The 17580-nt window shown below is 39.3% G+C and overlaps 1 protein-coding gene across 2 annotated transcripts in view; it reads right to left on the reverse strand.

The window, feature by feature from the left end:
* LOC129672188 (contactin-associated protein like 5-1-like) overlaps positions 1-17580 on the reverse strand; it is a 715327-nt gene that overhangs the window by 490477 nt on the left and 207270 nt on the right. For both annotated transcript variants that reach the window (XM_055601503.1, XM_055601502.1), the window contains exon 3: positions 15116-15309. In XM_055601503.1, coding sequence (XP_055457478.1) covers positions 15116-15309 — 194 coding nt within the window. The remainder of the gene's footprint in view (positions 1-15115; positions 15310-17580) is intronic.

A 17580-nucleotide genomic window follows, 5' to 3' on the forward strand; every position in this document is an offset into this window, starting at 1 on the left:
AGCTAAAAAAGAAAACAGGACTACAAACAGAAGAATACCAGAGATAGAAGAGAGACTCTTGGGTATAGGAGATACAATTGAAGAAACTGAAACATCAATCAAAGTAAAGATTCCTGACACAAAACATCTAAGAAATCTGGGACAATATGAGAAAACAAAACCTGAGAATAATACGGATAGAAGGAGAATATAAGTTCCGAATCCCAGAAAATATTTTCAACACAATCATAGAAGTAAACTTCTCCAACCAAAAGAAAGACATGTACACATATGGGAAGCCTTCAGAACACCAAATAGATTGGACCGAAAAAGAAAATCCTCTTAGCATGTAATTATCAAAACTCTAAATGTACAGAACAAAGGAAGAACTTAAAAGCTGCAGGGGCAAAAGGCCAGCAGACCTATCCAGAATTATACCTGACTTCACACCATAAACTCTAAAAGCAAGAAAGGCTTGGGCAGATATCTTACAGAAACTAAAAGACCACAGACGTCAGCCTGACCCCTATATTCAGTAAAACTTTTAATCACCTGAGAGAGAAAAATAACAAAATATTCCATGACAAAAACAAATGTAAACAGTACCTATCCACAAGCCCACCCATACAGTAGATACTAAGGTGAAAACCCCAATCCCAGGAGGCTGATCACACCTGGGAAAATACAGGAAACAAACACCCCACAAGAGCAAAACCAATAGAGTTGGCACATCTCCTACTACACACACACAGTACAACCACCAACATCAAAATAACAGAAATTAACAACCACTGGTTATTAATATCTCTCAACATCAATGACCTCAAATCCCCAACAAAAAGATACATGCTAACAGAATGGATGTGCAAACAAGACCCATCATTCTGTTGCATACAAGGAACACATCTTAGCAAAAGTGATAGACATTTCCTCAGAATAAAGAGCTGAAAAAGGTTTTCTAAGCAAATGGACACAAAAAGCAAGCTGGAGTAGCTATTCTAATATCTAATAAAATATACTTTCAACCAAAATCAATCAAAAGAGATGAGGAAGGACACTTAATACTCATCAAAGAAAAAATAGACCAAGATGACCTCTCAATTCTCAACTTATATGTCCCAAATGCAAGGATATCTACATTTATAGGAGAAGTATTTCTAAAGCTTCAATCACACATTGAACCACAAATGTTAGTAGTAGAGGACTTCAACACACCTCTGTCACCAGTGGACAGATGATGTAGACAGAAATTAAACAGAGGAATAATTTAACTAACTGACCTGATGAGTCAATTGGACCTAACAGATATCTACAGAACATTCCATCAAAACACAAAATAATATTCCTTATTCTCAGTACCTCGTATAACCTTCTCCAAAATTGATGGCATACCCAGACACAAAACAAGCCTCAACAGATAGTAGAAAATTTAAATAACACCTTGTATCCTATCAGACCACCATGGATTAAAGCCAGACTTCAGCGGCAAGAGAATGCCTACACACTCATGGAAACAGAGCAGCTCCCTCCTTAATGACTACAGGGTCTGGAAGTAAATAAAGAAATAAAATATATTCTAGAATTCAATGAAAATGAAGATACAACATACCCAAATTTATGGGACATCATTAGATGGTACTCCAAAAACCTGTATGCCTCAAAATTGGAAATCTAAATGAAACTGACCATTTTCTGGATAAATACCACTTACCAAAGGATGCAAATTTAAATAGACATATGACCCCTAGGAAAATAGAAGCAGTCATAAAAAAATCTCCCATTTAAAAAACAAATCCCAGGGCCAGAAGGTTTAGCACAGAATTGACCAGATTCTTAGAGAAGAACTAATAGCAAAGCTACTCAAACTGTTCCACAAAATAGAAACAGAGGATAGAAGAAACATTGCCAAACTCGTATTTTGAGGGCACAGTCTCCCAGATACATAAACAACAGAAAGACCCAACAAAGAAAGAGAATTTCAGACCTATCTCAGTTATGAATATTGATGTAAAAATACTCAAAAAAAAAAAAAAACCTTGCAAAGTGAACCAGAAACACATCAAAATTATCATCCACCATGATCAAGTAAGTTTCATTTCAAAAATACAAGGATGGTTGAACATACAAAAATCCATTAAAGTAATCGACCATATAAACAAACTGAATGAAAAAAAAACAAAAAACAAAACATAATCATCTCATTATATGCTGGAAAATCCTTTGACAAAATCTAACACCCCTTCATGATTAAAGTCTTGGAGAGATAAGGGATACAAGGCACATACCTAAATACAGTAAAGGCAATATACAACAAGGCAATAGCTAACATTAAGTTAAATGGAGACTAACTGAGGGCATTCCCATTAAAATCAGGGACAAGGCTTGCTGCCCACTCTCATCATATCCCTTTACAATTGTACTTGATGTTCTAGCTAGAGTAGTAAGACAAATGAAGGAGTTCAAGGGGATACAATTTGGAAGAGAAGAAGTCAAAGTATCTCTAGACTCAGATGATATGATAGTATATAGAAGTCACCCCAAAGATTTTACCACGGAACTTATGGCTGGAAAAAAAAACTTTAGCAAAGTGGCTGGATACAAAATTAGCTCAAAAAGTCAGTAGCCCTCCTTTAAAAAAGCAAATAAAGGGCTGAGAAAGAAATTAGGGAAACAACACCTTTCCCAATAGTCACAAATAATATAAAATATCTTGGTGTAAATCTAATGAAGCAAGGAAAAATCCTGTATGATAAAAACTTCAAGTGTTTGAAGAAAGACATTGACAAAGATTTGAGAGATTAACAGCTAACCCATGCTTGTGGATTGCTAGGATTTACATACCAAAAATGGCTATCCTAGCAAAAGCCATCGCAGATTCAATGCAGTTCCCAGAAAAATTCCAATACAGTTCTTTACAAACTTTGAAAGAACAATTTTCAATTTCATATGGAAAAAAAAATTCCAGAATGTATAAAACAATCTTGTATAGTAAAAGATCTTCTAGAGATATCTCCATCCTTGATCTCAAACTGTACTATACAGCAATATTAATAAGGTTATAGAGCCAAACAGAGAATTCTCAATAAAGGAATATTGAATGACAGAGCAACCCTTAAAGAAATGCTCAACATCCTTAGTCATGACGGAAATGCAAATCAAAATAACCCTGAGATTCCATCTTATACCCATCAAACTGGTTGGTCCAGTTAGACCAGCACCATTTGTTGAAGATGTTATCTTTATTCCTTCGTATTGTTTTGGTTTCTTTGTGAAAAAAAAATCAAGTAATTTTATCAAAAACTCAAGTAACAACAGTGGACAAACAGGAATCCTTCCATATTGCTGATAGGAACATAAACTTGTACAACCACTTTGGATATCAATCTGGCACTTTCTAAGAAAACTAGGAAAAGTGCTGCCTCAAGATCCACTATATCACTCCTGAGCATATAACCTGAAAGATACTCTACCATTCAACAAAGAGATTTGTTCAACTATGTTTATAGTAGCTTTATTTGTAATAGCCAGAATCTAGAAACAACCTAGATGTCCCTCAATTGAGGAATGGATACAGAGATTGTTGTACATTTACACATGGAATAGTACTCAGCTTTTAAAAAACAAGGAAATGATGAAATTTGCAGACAAATGGATAGAACTAGAAAAGATGATCATGAGTGGGTTATCCCAGAAAGAAACACATGGTGTAAACTCACTTTAAAGTGGATGTTAGTCATATAATATAGGATAAACATACTAAAATCTACAGTCCTAAAGACACTAAACAACAAGCAGGACCCTAGGGAAGATGCTTACACTTCATTTAGAAGGGCAAACAGGATAGACATCAGAAGTGGGAAAAGACAGGGAACAGGACAGGGCCTACCACCTAGGGCTTCTGGAAGACTCTTCCCTGAAGGGTATCAAAGCAGATGCTGAAGCTTATAGTCAAACTTTGGGCAGAGTGCAGGGAATCTTATGAAAGAAGGGGGAGACAGAAAGACCTGGAGGGGACAGGACCTCCACAAAGAAACCAACAAAGCCGAAATCCTGAGCCCAGGGGAATCTGCAGAGACTGATAATTCAACCAAGGGTCATGCATGGAGAGGACCTAGACTGCCTGCTCAGATGTAGCCCATGAGCAGCTCAGTCTCCATGGAGGTTCCCTAGTAAGGAGAGAAGGGGCAGTCTGTGCCATGAACTCAGTTACCTGCTCTTTGATCACCTCCCCCCTGCAAGAGGGCCTTAGTAGGCCACAGAGAAAGAGGATCCAGACAGTCCTGATGAGACCTGCTAGGTGAGATAGTAGGGGAGAAGTACATACCAGTGTACTAGGGGAGGGATATATGGGGTGAAGAGGAAGGGGTGGTCAGACCAGGAGAAGATAAGGGAGGGGACTATAGCCAAAATAAAAGGTGGATACATTGTAATAAGTAATAATAATAAAATTTTAAAAAGACTCTAAGATTCCATTGTACTCCAGTCAGATTGGCAAAGATCAAAAACTCAAGTGACAACACATGCTGGCAAGGATGTGAGCCATTGGGAACAGTTCTTCATTGCTTGTGGAAGGGCAAACTTGTACAACTTCTCTGGAAATCAATCTGTCACTTTCTCAGAAAGTTTGGAATAGTTCTACCTCAAAATACAGCCATACCACTCATGGGTACATGCAAAAGATGCCCCACCATACAACAAGGGCATTTGCTCACAGCAGCTTTATTTGTAATAGCCAGAAACTAGAAAGATCTTAGATGTTCCTCAACTGAAGAATGAATAAAAGAACTATGGTAATTTTTTTTTACAATGGAATACTACTCAGCTATTAAAAATGAAGAAATCATGAAATTTGCAGGCAAATGGATTGATTAGAAAAGATCATTCCGAATGAGGTAACCCAGGCCTGGAAAGATGCATGGGGTATGTATTTACTTACAAATGTATATTAAAACTATAGTACAAGATAAGCATACTACAAGCCACAATAGGAAAGAAGCCAAGTAACAAGGAAGGCCTAAGGGAAGGTGCCGGAATGTCACAGAGAAGGGGAAATAGAAGAGAGAGCAGAAGTAGATGAAGAGAGGGAACTGGGCAGGAGATGGAATGGGGAAGGAAGCATTGGTGGGGATCAGGTGTGGGAGGAACGGCGATGGGAGGCGAGAGGACTAGAAACAAGATGGAATGCTGAGGGAAGGCATCTTTTTGACAAGGCCTGAGACAGGTTATGCTTCTGCAAGGATAGGAGTCTCTAGGAGACTCCTTACAAGGGTGGACAAGGAGACTGAAGTGACCACCTCCAAGCCAGGTCCAGTGGAGGGAGGAGATCAACAACCCATTCACAAAACCTTTCATTCAAAAATTACTTGCCCACAAGAAGTGCAGGGATAAAGAAGGAACAGAGATTGTGGGTATGTTCAAACAATGATTGGTCCAACCTGACCTGATACTATTAATGATGCTCTGCTATGCTTGCAGATAGGTGCCTAACCTATTATCCGGGAGGCTCTACTCAGGAGTGGATGTGACAGATGCAGGGACTTGCAGCCAAGCATGGAGCAGAGCTCTGGGGGTCTTGTGGAAGTGTTAGGGAAAAAACAGGGGACCTTAAGGAGAAAAGAACCTCAGAAGAAGAACAACAACGACAAAGCCAGACCCACAGGGGCTAACAGAGACTGAGATATCACTTACCGAGCATGCGTGGTCTGGACCTAGACCCCCTGCACATAAGTGCTGATGGGTGGTTTGGTCTTCATGTGTGTCATTTGGTGAGCGGGTTGGAGGGGTGGCTGTTTCTACCATGGACTCAATTGCCTCCTTTTGGAACACTTTTCCCTGGCTGTGCTGCCTTGCCTGGACTCAGTGGATGAGGATGTAGTCAATCCTACTCTGATTTGATGTGATGGGGAGGCTGATAAGGGGAGGGAGGGGACTTTCCTTATTTTGGTGGGAAAGGTTGAGGGTAAGTGGGAAGGAAGAGAAAGGTGGAATTCAGAGGAGAGGAGGGAGTGGACACCCTTGGCTTGTAAAGTAAATGAACTTAAAATACAAATTTAAAAAACAAAACAAATACAAAGCTGAAATAAAGAAACTGAGATCCTCTGTCCTCTTGGTACCTTTATCAAGTGGATGCCACACACTGGCTTTAATAATAGTCATAGTTTTCACCATTTTAGCTCTGGTCAAAGCTAATAAATAGCATGAATCTCTTATGGTTTTCACAGAGCTTCACAAAGTGAGATCGTAAGTAGCTACTATGCAATCACTTGATTTTTTTTTTTTTTTTTGAAATGTAAATTCTTAACCCAACTCTGACCTATTGGGTCAGATGTTCTACAAGCAGTGCTCAGCTCACTGTGCCTTAACAAGCCCTCTGGGACAATTTGAGGCATGCTCATTTTTGAAACTCCCTTGTACAGGTCATATAAGGTCAAAATCCCCATTACACTTGCTTTTCAAGCTTAGCTTTCTCCCTTGAAGGAGCTATCTAGCTATCTATCAGGGATACTGATGATTTTCACCTTCATATCTATAGAAGAAGACTATAGTTTAAAGATGAAACACAAATTGCATGTATAGTAATTAAAAGTTCAGTAATGGGGGTGGGGGAGGCTCAGTTGGTAAAGGGTTTGGTATACAAAACGAGCATCCAAGGCCAAATCCTGAAACCCAAGTGAACAGGTTAGTTTGGGAGTGTGCATTTGAAATCCAAGAACTGCATAGTCAGAGACAAGTGATTTCTGGGGTCAGCTGGCCATCCAGCAGAGCCAAATACAGGGGATGCAAGCTACTGAGAAATCCTGTCTCCAAAAACACCTGGAGGAAAGACAGCTAAATTTGATATCTGGCCTCTGCATGCCAGCACACACATGTGCATACACATCGATAAACACACACACACACACACACACACACACACACATCCCTAAGTAAAGAGAAGACAGTTAAAAATAAATCTCCTTCTCTCAGACGCTATACTTAATGAAATTTAATAAATTTAAAGAAGTGAAAAGTATGTTAAAATTGAGATATTAACTCTGATTTCTTCTAAGGAGAAAGTCTTCAGAACCTAATTGGTTTTTATATTGAAAATACTATTAGGAATTGAACTTTCTGGGAAATATAGAGTACTTTGATACAAGATTAATTTCATAACAGTGGATTTAGAAGAATTAATTTTAAACTGATCATCCCAGTCTTTTGATATCAATTGCTGAATCCTAAGTCACTGCAAATGCAACCAGAGACCAGGATGCAGTTATCTGCTCTTTCATAGACAGTGCCCATATGAATATTAATCCTGAAGATGGCATGTTGACTTCCTGTGCATGGAATGTATGTAAATGCCACCTGTGCAAATGTGGGAAAGCATTAGCTTCCTGAAGAGGCTAGACCCCATGCAGGGAAGTGTCCTGAAATGTCACAGCCAATCTCACATTAAGAAAGAAAAACAGATGGGCATCAGTCAGGAAGTTTTAGGACTAAGTGTGGAGCCAGAGGGCTAGAGAGAAGCCTGCTGGGCCTGGAGCATGTACCAGCTGGCACCTGTTCCTTCTTTCTTCGACAGTGTTCCTTCAGCCTTAAGAGCATTGACAGTGACTGGGGCATCTCAAGGAGAACACTGAGCTTCAGAAGTCTGTACTTGGTAATGTAAAGGGGGATCAATGTGAAAATAAGACTTCATTTTCTGGTACTTGCTATCACCACAAGTAAGGAGAGCAGTAAACCAAAGTTCCTGAGCAGGAAGTGTGGAGGAATGAATGCTGGGGGTCAGGAAGCAGGTACACCTGCACTTGCTATGGCTAGTGGCGAAGATGGGCATATTACATTTCTATCCAGTGGCACAGTTGAAAACCAATCTGCTGCATGGTGGCCTGGATTTTTGCATTGGGAGAGGGGTCTCTGTTAAAGCGACAGCCTAAGTGTGCAGAGTTCTTCATTAATTCTTTTTAAACAGCTTATATTAGTTCTTTGGGAGTTTTAGTGAAAAAATATATTCATGTATGTGTATTCATATAGGTTTACTCATTCTTTGAGAATGTTATAGAATGTATCTTGGAACACATTCCCCCTCACCTTCTCCTAATTGCTACCAGACCCACTCCTTATACCTAACACCCACCATCCCCTATTCCTTTTAATTTTCTTGTTGTTTTTATTTTTTTTTCACAGAAGATGTCTTAATCCTCTAGCAAGTACAGTACTTCTACTTATGTGCAATATTCCTTAAACCATAGCTGTTGGGTTGTGTTATAAATATATTAGTTGGGGACAGGCAAATTTGGTAGGTTGATCTTCCCTTTTCATAAGCCGTGCCTTCTGTAATGGTCTCTGTCTGCTAAAAACAAACAAATGAACAAACAAACAAACAAACAAACAAACAAAAAAAATCCTTCTTTGATGAGGGGTGAGAGCTGCTTATCTGGTCTGAAGGTAAATATTCGTAATGCCGTCAGAGATTATACTGGTTTAGGAAAGCGACTGTAAGATGTTCTCCCATAGACTCCATAGCCTTGGGTAGTTGGCTAGGTTTCAAGTAGCAAAAAGGAATTCCTCACTCTTTAGCATGCCTTAAACCCAAGTCTAGGCAGCTGTTAATTACTCCCAGGACATAAATACCACTCTTGCATCTTCAGGAATATCTTTCCATATTGGTCATTGTTGTGGTGTGTAGACATTCTAGCCAAATGAGGAAATTGATTACTTTTCTCTATGGCAGCTTTCATGGTTCCTTTCAACCCTATTACAGCGAGTCTTCAGGGAGGCTTTCATCCCAGATCTACATGAATTTCTCCAAGTCCTATGAGAAGTGTGTGGCATTTTCGCAGTATTGTTGAACCTTCTTTCTTTGGCAACAAGGGCAACAGAAACAGCCTATATAGTTTGGGGTTCCTTAGACTCATTTGTTCAACAACTTAAAAGTTTTCCCAAGCCTGAACTGGGGTTTTTGTTAGGTAGATAATGGATTTTGTTTATGGGCATGTGTTGTCATTCCAAGTAGTATAACTTCAATTAACATATACGTATATACACAAACATATCTTACATGTAATATTAAATGAACATAAAATAACATAATTGTTTAAGGCCTTCTTAAACACTCTTAGTGTCATTCATCCCTCCTCTTTGACCTCACAATAAGGTTGAACTAAAAAGTTAACACCCGTAGCATGCACTTCTAAGTGTATATGTGTGAGAAAACAAATGAGAGAGACATCTCTAAAATCCTGGTGGCTTGTCCCTTTAGTCATAGCACTCTGGAGGCTGAGGCAGGCAATAGTGGTGAACTCATAACCAGGCTGGCCTACATAACATATTCTATGCCACAAAAATTCCAGCAAATATGTTTGATGGTATGTTGTTATCTGTAGTCTTATTAAGTTATTTTAAAGGTACTAAAGCAGAGTCTGTGTGGATTGTACAGGGGATAAGAGTACTTGCTATCCAAGCATGAAGGGCTATGTTTGTGCATGGATCCCTTTCACTCTTATCAAACAAATGAACAAACAACTAGGTCTGACAGTGTGCCTACCTGTATCCCCATCAGGGACTGAGGCTGGAGGATCACTGAGGCCAGCTGTTGCAAGCATAGCCTCAGTTTCACAGAGTGGACCTGCCTCAAAGGACCAAGTAAGAAAGTGATTATGGGAACACACCCACCCATCTGCCTTTATTTTCTGAATGCACCAATGTGTGTAACACACACACACACATATACACACACACACACACACACACACACACACAAGAATGTGGGTGATGTTACAGAGGAGCCATGTTTTAGTCTGCTAATGGTTCTAAGCATACAGGAAGAAACAGAGCGTATCTTTAAGTCTCTGTTCATGCATCGTGCCTGGTACTAGGCATTTGATAAGATCTTAAAAGATGTATGTTGATAGTAATGAGCTTCTTTTTCTCAAATAGTTTTCTGAAATTGGTGGGCTTAAAATAGTATATCAAACAGTGATAAATACCCAGGACATGCAAGGGAAAATTGGCAGAATAAATGTGTGTAAATCAAGAAGATATGAGAGCATTTCCCAGAAAGTTTGGGAGCTGCTCAAGCATGAAAGGGGAACTGATGACTGAAATGTATAATCCATTGTTTCAGTTGACCTCAGAGTAAGGAAAGTACTGGATAAACTTCAAACCCACTCCAGAAAGCTACAGAAATCACAGAGCATCACACTGCACAGGCTGAAGGAACCCACTGCCAAGTACCTGATGGCTCAGGTGTCTGGTCTTTGTAAAAGTGAAATGCAAAACCTATTTGAAGAAAACACAGAATATTCACAGAAAAGTGAAAGGGTAGTATATCTGTTGCTTTTCTGATTGCCGTGACAAAACAGCCTGCAGGAAACTACTTCAAGGAGCAGCATTTAATTTGGTTTATATTTTGAAGAGAATGTAATTCCTCATGGGTATGTGCTGTATGTGAGGTGGTTCTTCATGTTGTAACCACAATAGCCAGCAGAGTGGGAACACAGATGAAGCATCTCTGTGTCCACCACATCTTCTTACAAAACCATAAAACAGTCCATAACAGATTTTTCCAAGGAAGCTTGAGTTTTCATTTTGATTTAGCTGAGCATTGTGTTCTGAAATCCTAGTGGAGGCTGCTTCATCTACTTTATCAGAGAGGATCAGGTCCTGACTGCCAGTGCTGTTAGGCTAAGTTATTACCTGGCGGCCCATGTTTAGAAATCATGGACAGGGAACTGTGTTTGTAGATTGGCATTGTTGCTTTATTACATGTGACAGAGCCCAGCTTTGTTGAGCATTTGAAGCAACCAATTAGGCTTCAATTAAATATAAAATGATGTGTTCATAACCTTATTAGAGTGCCCAGGTAGGTGCATATAGTTCTGGTTGGAGAGGACCAGCTGCAGAAGTGCATCTTTTACTGGGACAGAGACCCAGTGAAAGTCATTTGGAACATTGGAAGGTTGTCTTCTAAGCTAGGGTCATCAGTTGTGTAGGTACTGTCTTGCAAGCTTTTTTGTTTCTTCATGGACATGACTTTCCAATTTTCTTGTGTTTTTTTGTTTGTTTATTTGTTTGTTTGGTTGGTTGGTTGGTTGGGTTTTTTTGTTTTGTTTTGTTTTTTGTCCCCTCCAGGGAACATGTCCATGGTCTTCCCATTTTTAGAAGAGAATCATCATGTTATCACATAAAGGATGGTTAGAGCTCTGTCCTCTTAGAAAAGATGTCCTGCATTAAATGCAAGGTGGTCTTTCACACGCTGAATAGAGTTCAGGAAAATGTGAGTGGACAGGTCAGTTGAATAGGATGATCTAATGTCTGTATAATCAAAACAGAAGAAGATACCAGCAGCAAATGTTTGTCTGAAATTTGCATCTGAAAGGTGCTTCTTGAAACAAATTATGACGAAGAGGTACATGCCATTGGTGATAATGTGGAGACCAGATTTGAAAAGGGAAAGCAAGTGATTGGGAGGCAAAGAAATTTTAAACACCAGGATTCCCATCAGTTGACTATGCTTCTTGTTTTGTGTTTCTTTTGTGAACACAACAAAAAATAAATGGTAGTGTTGATGTAATTCAAAGACTTTAGGTGATTTGGAAGTCTCCAAATAGGAGAGACATAAATTGGGTCACAGAAACATTTTTTTTTTAATTTAGATGCATGTGTAAAAGCAGGTAGGAGTGTCAAGTACTAATTTCTCCTGCCTTACTAAAACTGAGGAGATGTCTCAGTGAGTAAAGGCACTTTCTTACTGTGTGAGGACCTGTATCCCTGGTACACAGAGTGGGAGAGAAGAGGGGACATGTGCAGCATGTCATCTAACCTATACATGCACTCCATCAATGTACAGAGGGGAAGTCACACTGGCTCAGCCTGCTGCTCAAAGTTAGAACTATAATCTTCAGACTTCAGATTCCCTAGGATTCCAAAAATCTGTTGCCAAGTCTGTCCCTGAGACACCTTCCCGCCTGATCATTTAGTGGCCAGGAGCCCAGCTTGTTAATAAATCATGAGGCTTTGCTAAGTGGTGTTCAATGGCCACATTCGTGAATGATCCACTCAGTGCCAGACCAGAAATTCTCCAAATTACATTTTTAGAACACGGAGAATATCACAAAGGTGTCTTTTAAAGGCTCTTATTCTGAAGTAACTTGAAATAAAATAAATCTCTTGAGTGACCGTAAATCGATGTCCCACAATAAGTGTGCTGTTTGTATTGTTTGGTATACCAATTAAAAAAAAAAACATAATGTAAGGCATATCAAACTTTAAGCCTCTGCAAAAGAGCAAGTGAGCCTCAGGATATAACTGTTGAGAGAGAACATGCCTGGCATGCCTCAGGCCATGAGTTTCATCTCCAGCAACACAAAAATACCTTGGAGCTAAAGAAATGACTTAATATGAGCAGTTCTTACCTGACAATCATGGAGGACAGAGTTTTAATTCTCAGAACTAAAAGCTGAGTGGGTATGGTATTCTGGCTGTAATCAAGAAACAGATAAGATCTCCATAGAACAAGCTGGCTAGCTACTCTAGTGTAAAGATGAGCTCTGACTTCAGTGAAAGACTCTGCCTCAAAGTATAAGGGAGAGGACCATCAATGAAGACATTCTTAACACCATCCATGGCACTCTATACATAATAGTACACATGTACACACATAGGAATATAAAGTGGAATTTGGACACGTGTTAGTTTCCATTCATTCAGTAGACTTGAGCACATATTCACACATGCCAGACACATACCAAAAAGAAGAAAAAAGAAAAAGATAAAAGAAATTCATAGAAGATCAAGGAAGAGTGTTTCTCTACTGCTCTCAGGCAGCATCTTTAATGAATCTGATACTTAATATCTATGGGGTTAAGTATTGGGGTTATGTGGAAAGTTAGAATGAGCCATTCATACATTCGTGCTCAAAAATTTCTTTTTTGTCTGTTTCATTCCCTGAATCTGTGCACTTATTCCCCAAATAAAATTAAAAATAAAATTTAGAAGGCAAATGAAGGTACTGTATTTTGTGTGTTTGCGTGCATATTTATGTTTGTGTGTTGAGGCTAGAGTCCAACATTAGATATATCCCTTAGTTTCTCTTCTCTGTATTTTTTGAGTCAGGTGTTCTAACTAAAACTGAAATTCACTGACTTGGCTAGCCTTTCTAGCCAGCAAGCTCAAGAGATCACCTATCCCTGACTTCCCAGAGCTAGGGGTACAAGTAGGCGTCACTATGTTCACGTCTTCTTTCTTTCTTTTTTAATTATATATATACTGGAAAATGGAACTCAGATTCTCATACCTGTATGACAAACAGTCCATTCACTACATCGTCTCTCATACCCAAGCCAATCTATTTAACCACAGCATGTTTTGATGTAACTTCCAATATTAGCTATAATGAAGTCTGTGCATAATTTTGTGCAATGTTTGTAGAACACCAGTTTGACAGACTCTTCTAGACCATTTCAGAGTTTAGACAGTATTTGCAACACACAGCTATAGGTAGGTGGAGTTAGTAATTTCATCTTTTTATAATAGCAGTGTGTAAATTCAATTGTGGGGTTTAATATTATTCTTCCAGGTTAGGTCTGACAAGGTTCATGTTTCAAGTGAGAAAATAAAAAAAAATGTGAAAATTAAAAAAATAATAATAACAAAGTAAAAACAGACCATAATATCACAATCAAGTATACTTAGAAATAAAACATAATTTTGACTAATGGTGTTAATGGTACCAGTCACTGTCAAGGCTGTTGAGGGTTAATGGGATAGGGTGGAAACAGGCTTCCCTTTCTACCCTGTAGCTCTAAGATTGGCAATTACAGTTTTTTTTTTCTTTCTAAACACCCCCAAATTAGTCCTTTGTGGAGGCTTAGTTCTCCATAGCTGTAGAAGAAGGGGCTGCCTGCTTTCTTTTCCTTATGGTTTTCTTGACAACTTTTACCTACAAGAAGTTTACAAGTTGGGGCTGAAGCAGAAAACAAAGTTTCATGTTATTATTTAGAGAAGGTTTATTGCTCCCAAACTGATAATTTCTCCCAGTGCCAGGATAAGTCTAAACATTGACATATTTCTTTCTGTATTTGAATCTTTTAGAACCTTGAATGGTAGCAGGTCAGCACAGTCAGATAAGAGTACAGTTTCATCAGACAGAATCCCATACTAAGCAACCATTTAAAAAATATTTATTTATACAGCATTCTGACTGCCTGTGTGCCTGACACCAGAAGAGGACACCAGGTATTACTATAGATGGTTATGAGCCACCATGTTGTTGCTGGGAATTGAACTCAGGACCTTTGGAAGAACAGCCAATGTTTGTAACCTCTGAGCCATCTCTCAAGCCCACCTAAAAACATTTGACAAGTAACACAGATAAGTTATTGGATAAATTATGTAAAGTGTCTGATATATAAATTATGTAAAGTGTCTGATATATATATCATATATATATTTTATATATATATATATATAAACAAGTTGACAGATATGTCCTAAGCAAATATGATGGTGAGTGTTAATTTTCACTTTGACAAAATCTAGAGTCAGCTGAGAGATGAGACTCTGAGCATGTCTGTAGGGAGCTATCTTGACTGTGCTAATTTAGATGAAAATACCTGCCCACTGTTGGTGGCAGCTTCCTGGACTATATAACAGTGGGGAAATTGAGCTGAGCACTAACATTACACTCAATGATTTTTCTGAATATGGATGCCTTGTGACCAGCCCCCTCAAGCTCCTGCAACTGTGAATCTCTGCCATGATAGATGGTAACCTTGACCTGTAAGACAAAATAAGCCTTTTCTTACTTATGTTGTTTTTGTTGGTGGAATTTTACCACAACACCATAAACTATAGAAAGTAAGATAGCCAATGACACGGTCTTACTATCAGATTTTTGTCACCATGTTCACCTATTTTTTTATAGATGACATAACAGATTCTTCTCTAAAACTATTAATATTGCAAGAAAGGAATGAACACGCTGAACTCCCTTTTCCTTTGGGATGGATCTACAATGCACCCAGGGCCTAGATGTGATCTTTTTATTTCAGAAAGGCAGGATGGTCCTAATTGCCAACAGTCTGGGTACAGTAAGATGGCAGAAACACTCACTCTTTAGTATTATTCACTGGAAGAGGAAAGTATTTCCTACCCAGATGCTGTCTTCTTGCTTGTACTGTTGCCAGTTGTGCCCTGTGTCGCTGAACATCAGGCGATAGCTTGTCACCCAGTCAGAGCTCCCATATCGTCCCTGTGTGGCCACCGCTGTAATCTCCACTCTGTTTCCCAGGTCCATCTGGAGCCACTGTTGGTCATTGGAATCTGCTGGGGACCAACCACCAGTTCCTGGAATAGGATGAAAGAGACTTGTAATAATGCCTTAGAAGTGAACTTTTTCAAGAAAACTGTGTTCTATTAAGGCACAGTTCCCTGCCTCTGAACTTAAACTTTCAGAACCAACTTTCTATCTTGTAATTCAGGCCTCCATGTTCAGGGAAAGTGCAGTGTTTATGGTGCCTCCTTCTATCGCCCCCTCCTCGCTTCTCCCATTCCTCTCTCTTTCACGCCTTTCCTTTCTCTGTCCAAATCTGTATTATGAACCTAGCATAGAACCCCTATTTCACTGTAGGTACAAAGCTGAAAGAAGACATTGATTGAACATTTCACATTTCACATTTCACATTCATTGGCTGTCTTTTTTTTTTTTTTTTTTTCATTTAACCTATAGTCTCCCAAAGGAGAATGCTAGATGAAAGGAAAAGAAAGTTACAAGAAAGCATGTGAGGAACCTTCACAAAAGAAAGACAGAAGTTATGATGGTGGCATAGAAGATAGGGCTCTTGGGAGTTGCTCAGAAAAGCCTTTCAAAAACAGAAACAGTAAAGCTGAAACCTGAAGGCAGGATAACCATGCCTGGGAAGATGGGAACCAGAGTTATGCAATCACCCAAGCATAGGGAAGAGAGGAGGGAATGGTATGTACACAACCACAGTACATGAGGAAGCCTGGCACACTTCATATGTGACCTGCTGTACCAAGACTTAGAAACAGCTGCTTAGCTCTTAGGCCATTCATGAAAATTGAACTTTGTAGATAATCAATATTCATTCTCAAGAACTAGAAGACTCATGGCTTAAGGTTTTTGTTTCTTCAAATAGGAAAAAAAATAAATCAGTATAAAGTTTTACTGGCTGCTGAATTCTCAAGTTCTGTATAACCTGAAGGGAGGGGCATTGCTGAGTGTCTTAATGGGATGGATAGGTATATGGTGAAAATCAACCATTTTGCTGTCTCCTTTGCTTAAAACAGGAGGTGAGAGTACAACAAAACATAGAAAAATAATTAAGAGATTCACTGTTTCCTTACACTTGCCTGCTCATTTCTGTGATTTTTTAGCTTACCTCTCACCAAGTAGAGCATTTACTCAAATCTGGGCTTTCTGGCTCAGGGACTTTTTCCCCCCATTTATGTATGTATATATGTATGTTTGTATGTATGTATGCATGTATGTATGTATGAACGTATATATGTATCCTAACCCATGATCCTAACCCCTTTCCTTCTATCCTCCCAGTCCCATCATCAAGCCCCATTTCCCCATTCCCCTCTCTCTTTCTGCTTAGAGTAGGGGAGGCCCTCAAGGGGCCACCCTAGCATTTTAAGTTGCAGTAGGGCTAAAAGCATCCTATCCCACTAAGGCCAACAAGGCAACCCAGCTAGAGGGAAGGGATCCAGTGGCAGGCAATAGAATCAGAGACAGCCCCTACTTCCATTGTTATGGGACCCACATGTTGACCACACTGTACATCTGCTACATATGTGTAGGCGGTCTAGGTCCAGCCCATATATGCTCTTTGATCGGTGGTTCAGTCTCCATGAGCCTCCATGGGCCCAAGTTAGTTTCCTCTGTAGGTCTTTTTCTGGCATCCTTGACCCATCCAGCTTCCTCAATCTTTCCCCTCCTACTCTTCCATAAAACTCCCTGAGTTCGGCCTATTGTCTGGCTATGTTTCTCCACATCCCTAACCTCTCAGCCCCTATGCAATGCCATGCACCTTAACTATTCTTATCTGGGCTACCTTTCATCCATAATCCTATAAATAATTGTTTTTTTTTTCCTTTTTTCATCTTAGTGTTTTTTTTCAATCCACACCCTCCTCAAAGTCCTTCCTCTGGGGTCCACATGGTTCCTTCTCTATGTTAAGCAACCATGGTGTCCTCCTTTCTCCTCTCTTCCCCTCTGTCTGTTTCCTGTGATTCTCCTGAACCCAAAGCCCAGGAACCTTAACCATACTTACTTCATTATACCCTGCTCAGGTTTTAGGCCTTTTGATCAACAAATTAGTAATAATGTGTTAGGCACGTTTACACAACAAAGATAGGGTAATGACCAGATCCTGAGGACTACTAATTAACATCTAAATACAAGCATTAGACCAACCCCTGATACCTTCCTGATTTAAGACATATGTAGACTGTAAGGGCTGTCTTCCAACATCAGCTAGTCTCTAGTATTCTTGTTGGGTAAGCTTCTTTTTATTTCTACCAACTAAATAAGATTTGAAGTAGAGGAGAAATGACCACGATTGTCATCTACTCTGAAATGTGTTCCGCTAA

This window comes from Psammomys obesus, unplaced genomic scaffold (genome assembly GCF_907164565.1).
Source record: "Psammomys obesus unplaced genomic scaffold, mPsaObe1.curated_primary_1811, whole genome shotgun sequence".
Taxonomy (NCBI): Eukaryota; Metazoa; Chordata; class Mammalia; order Rodentia; family Muridae; genus Psammomys; species Psammomys obesus.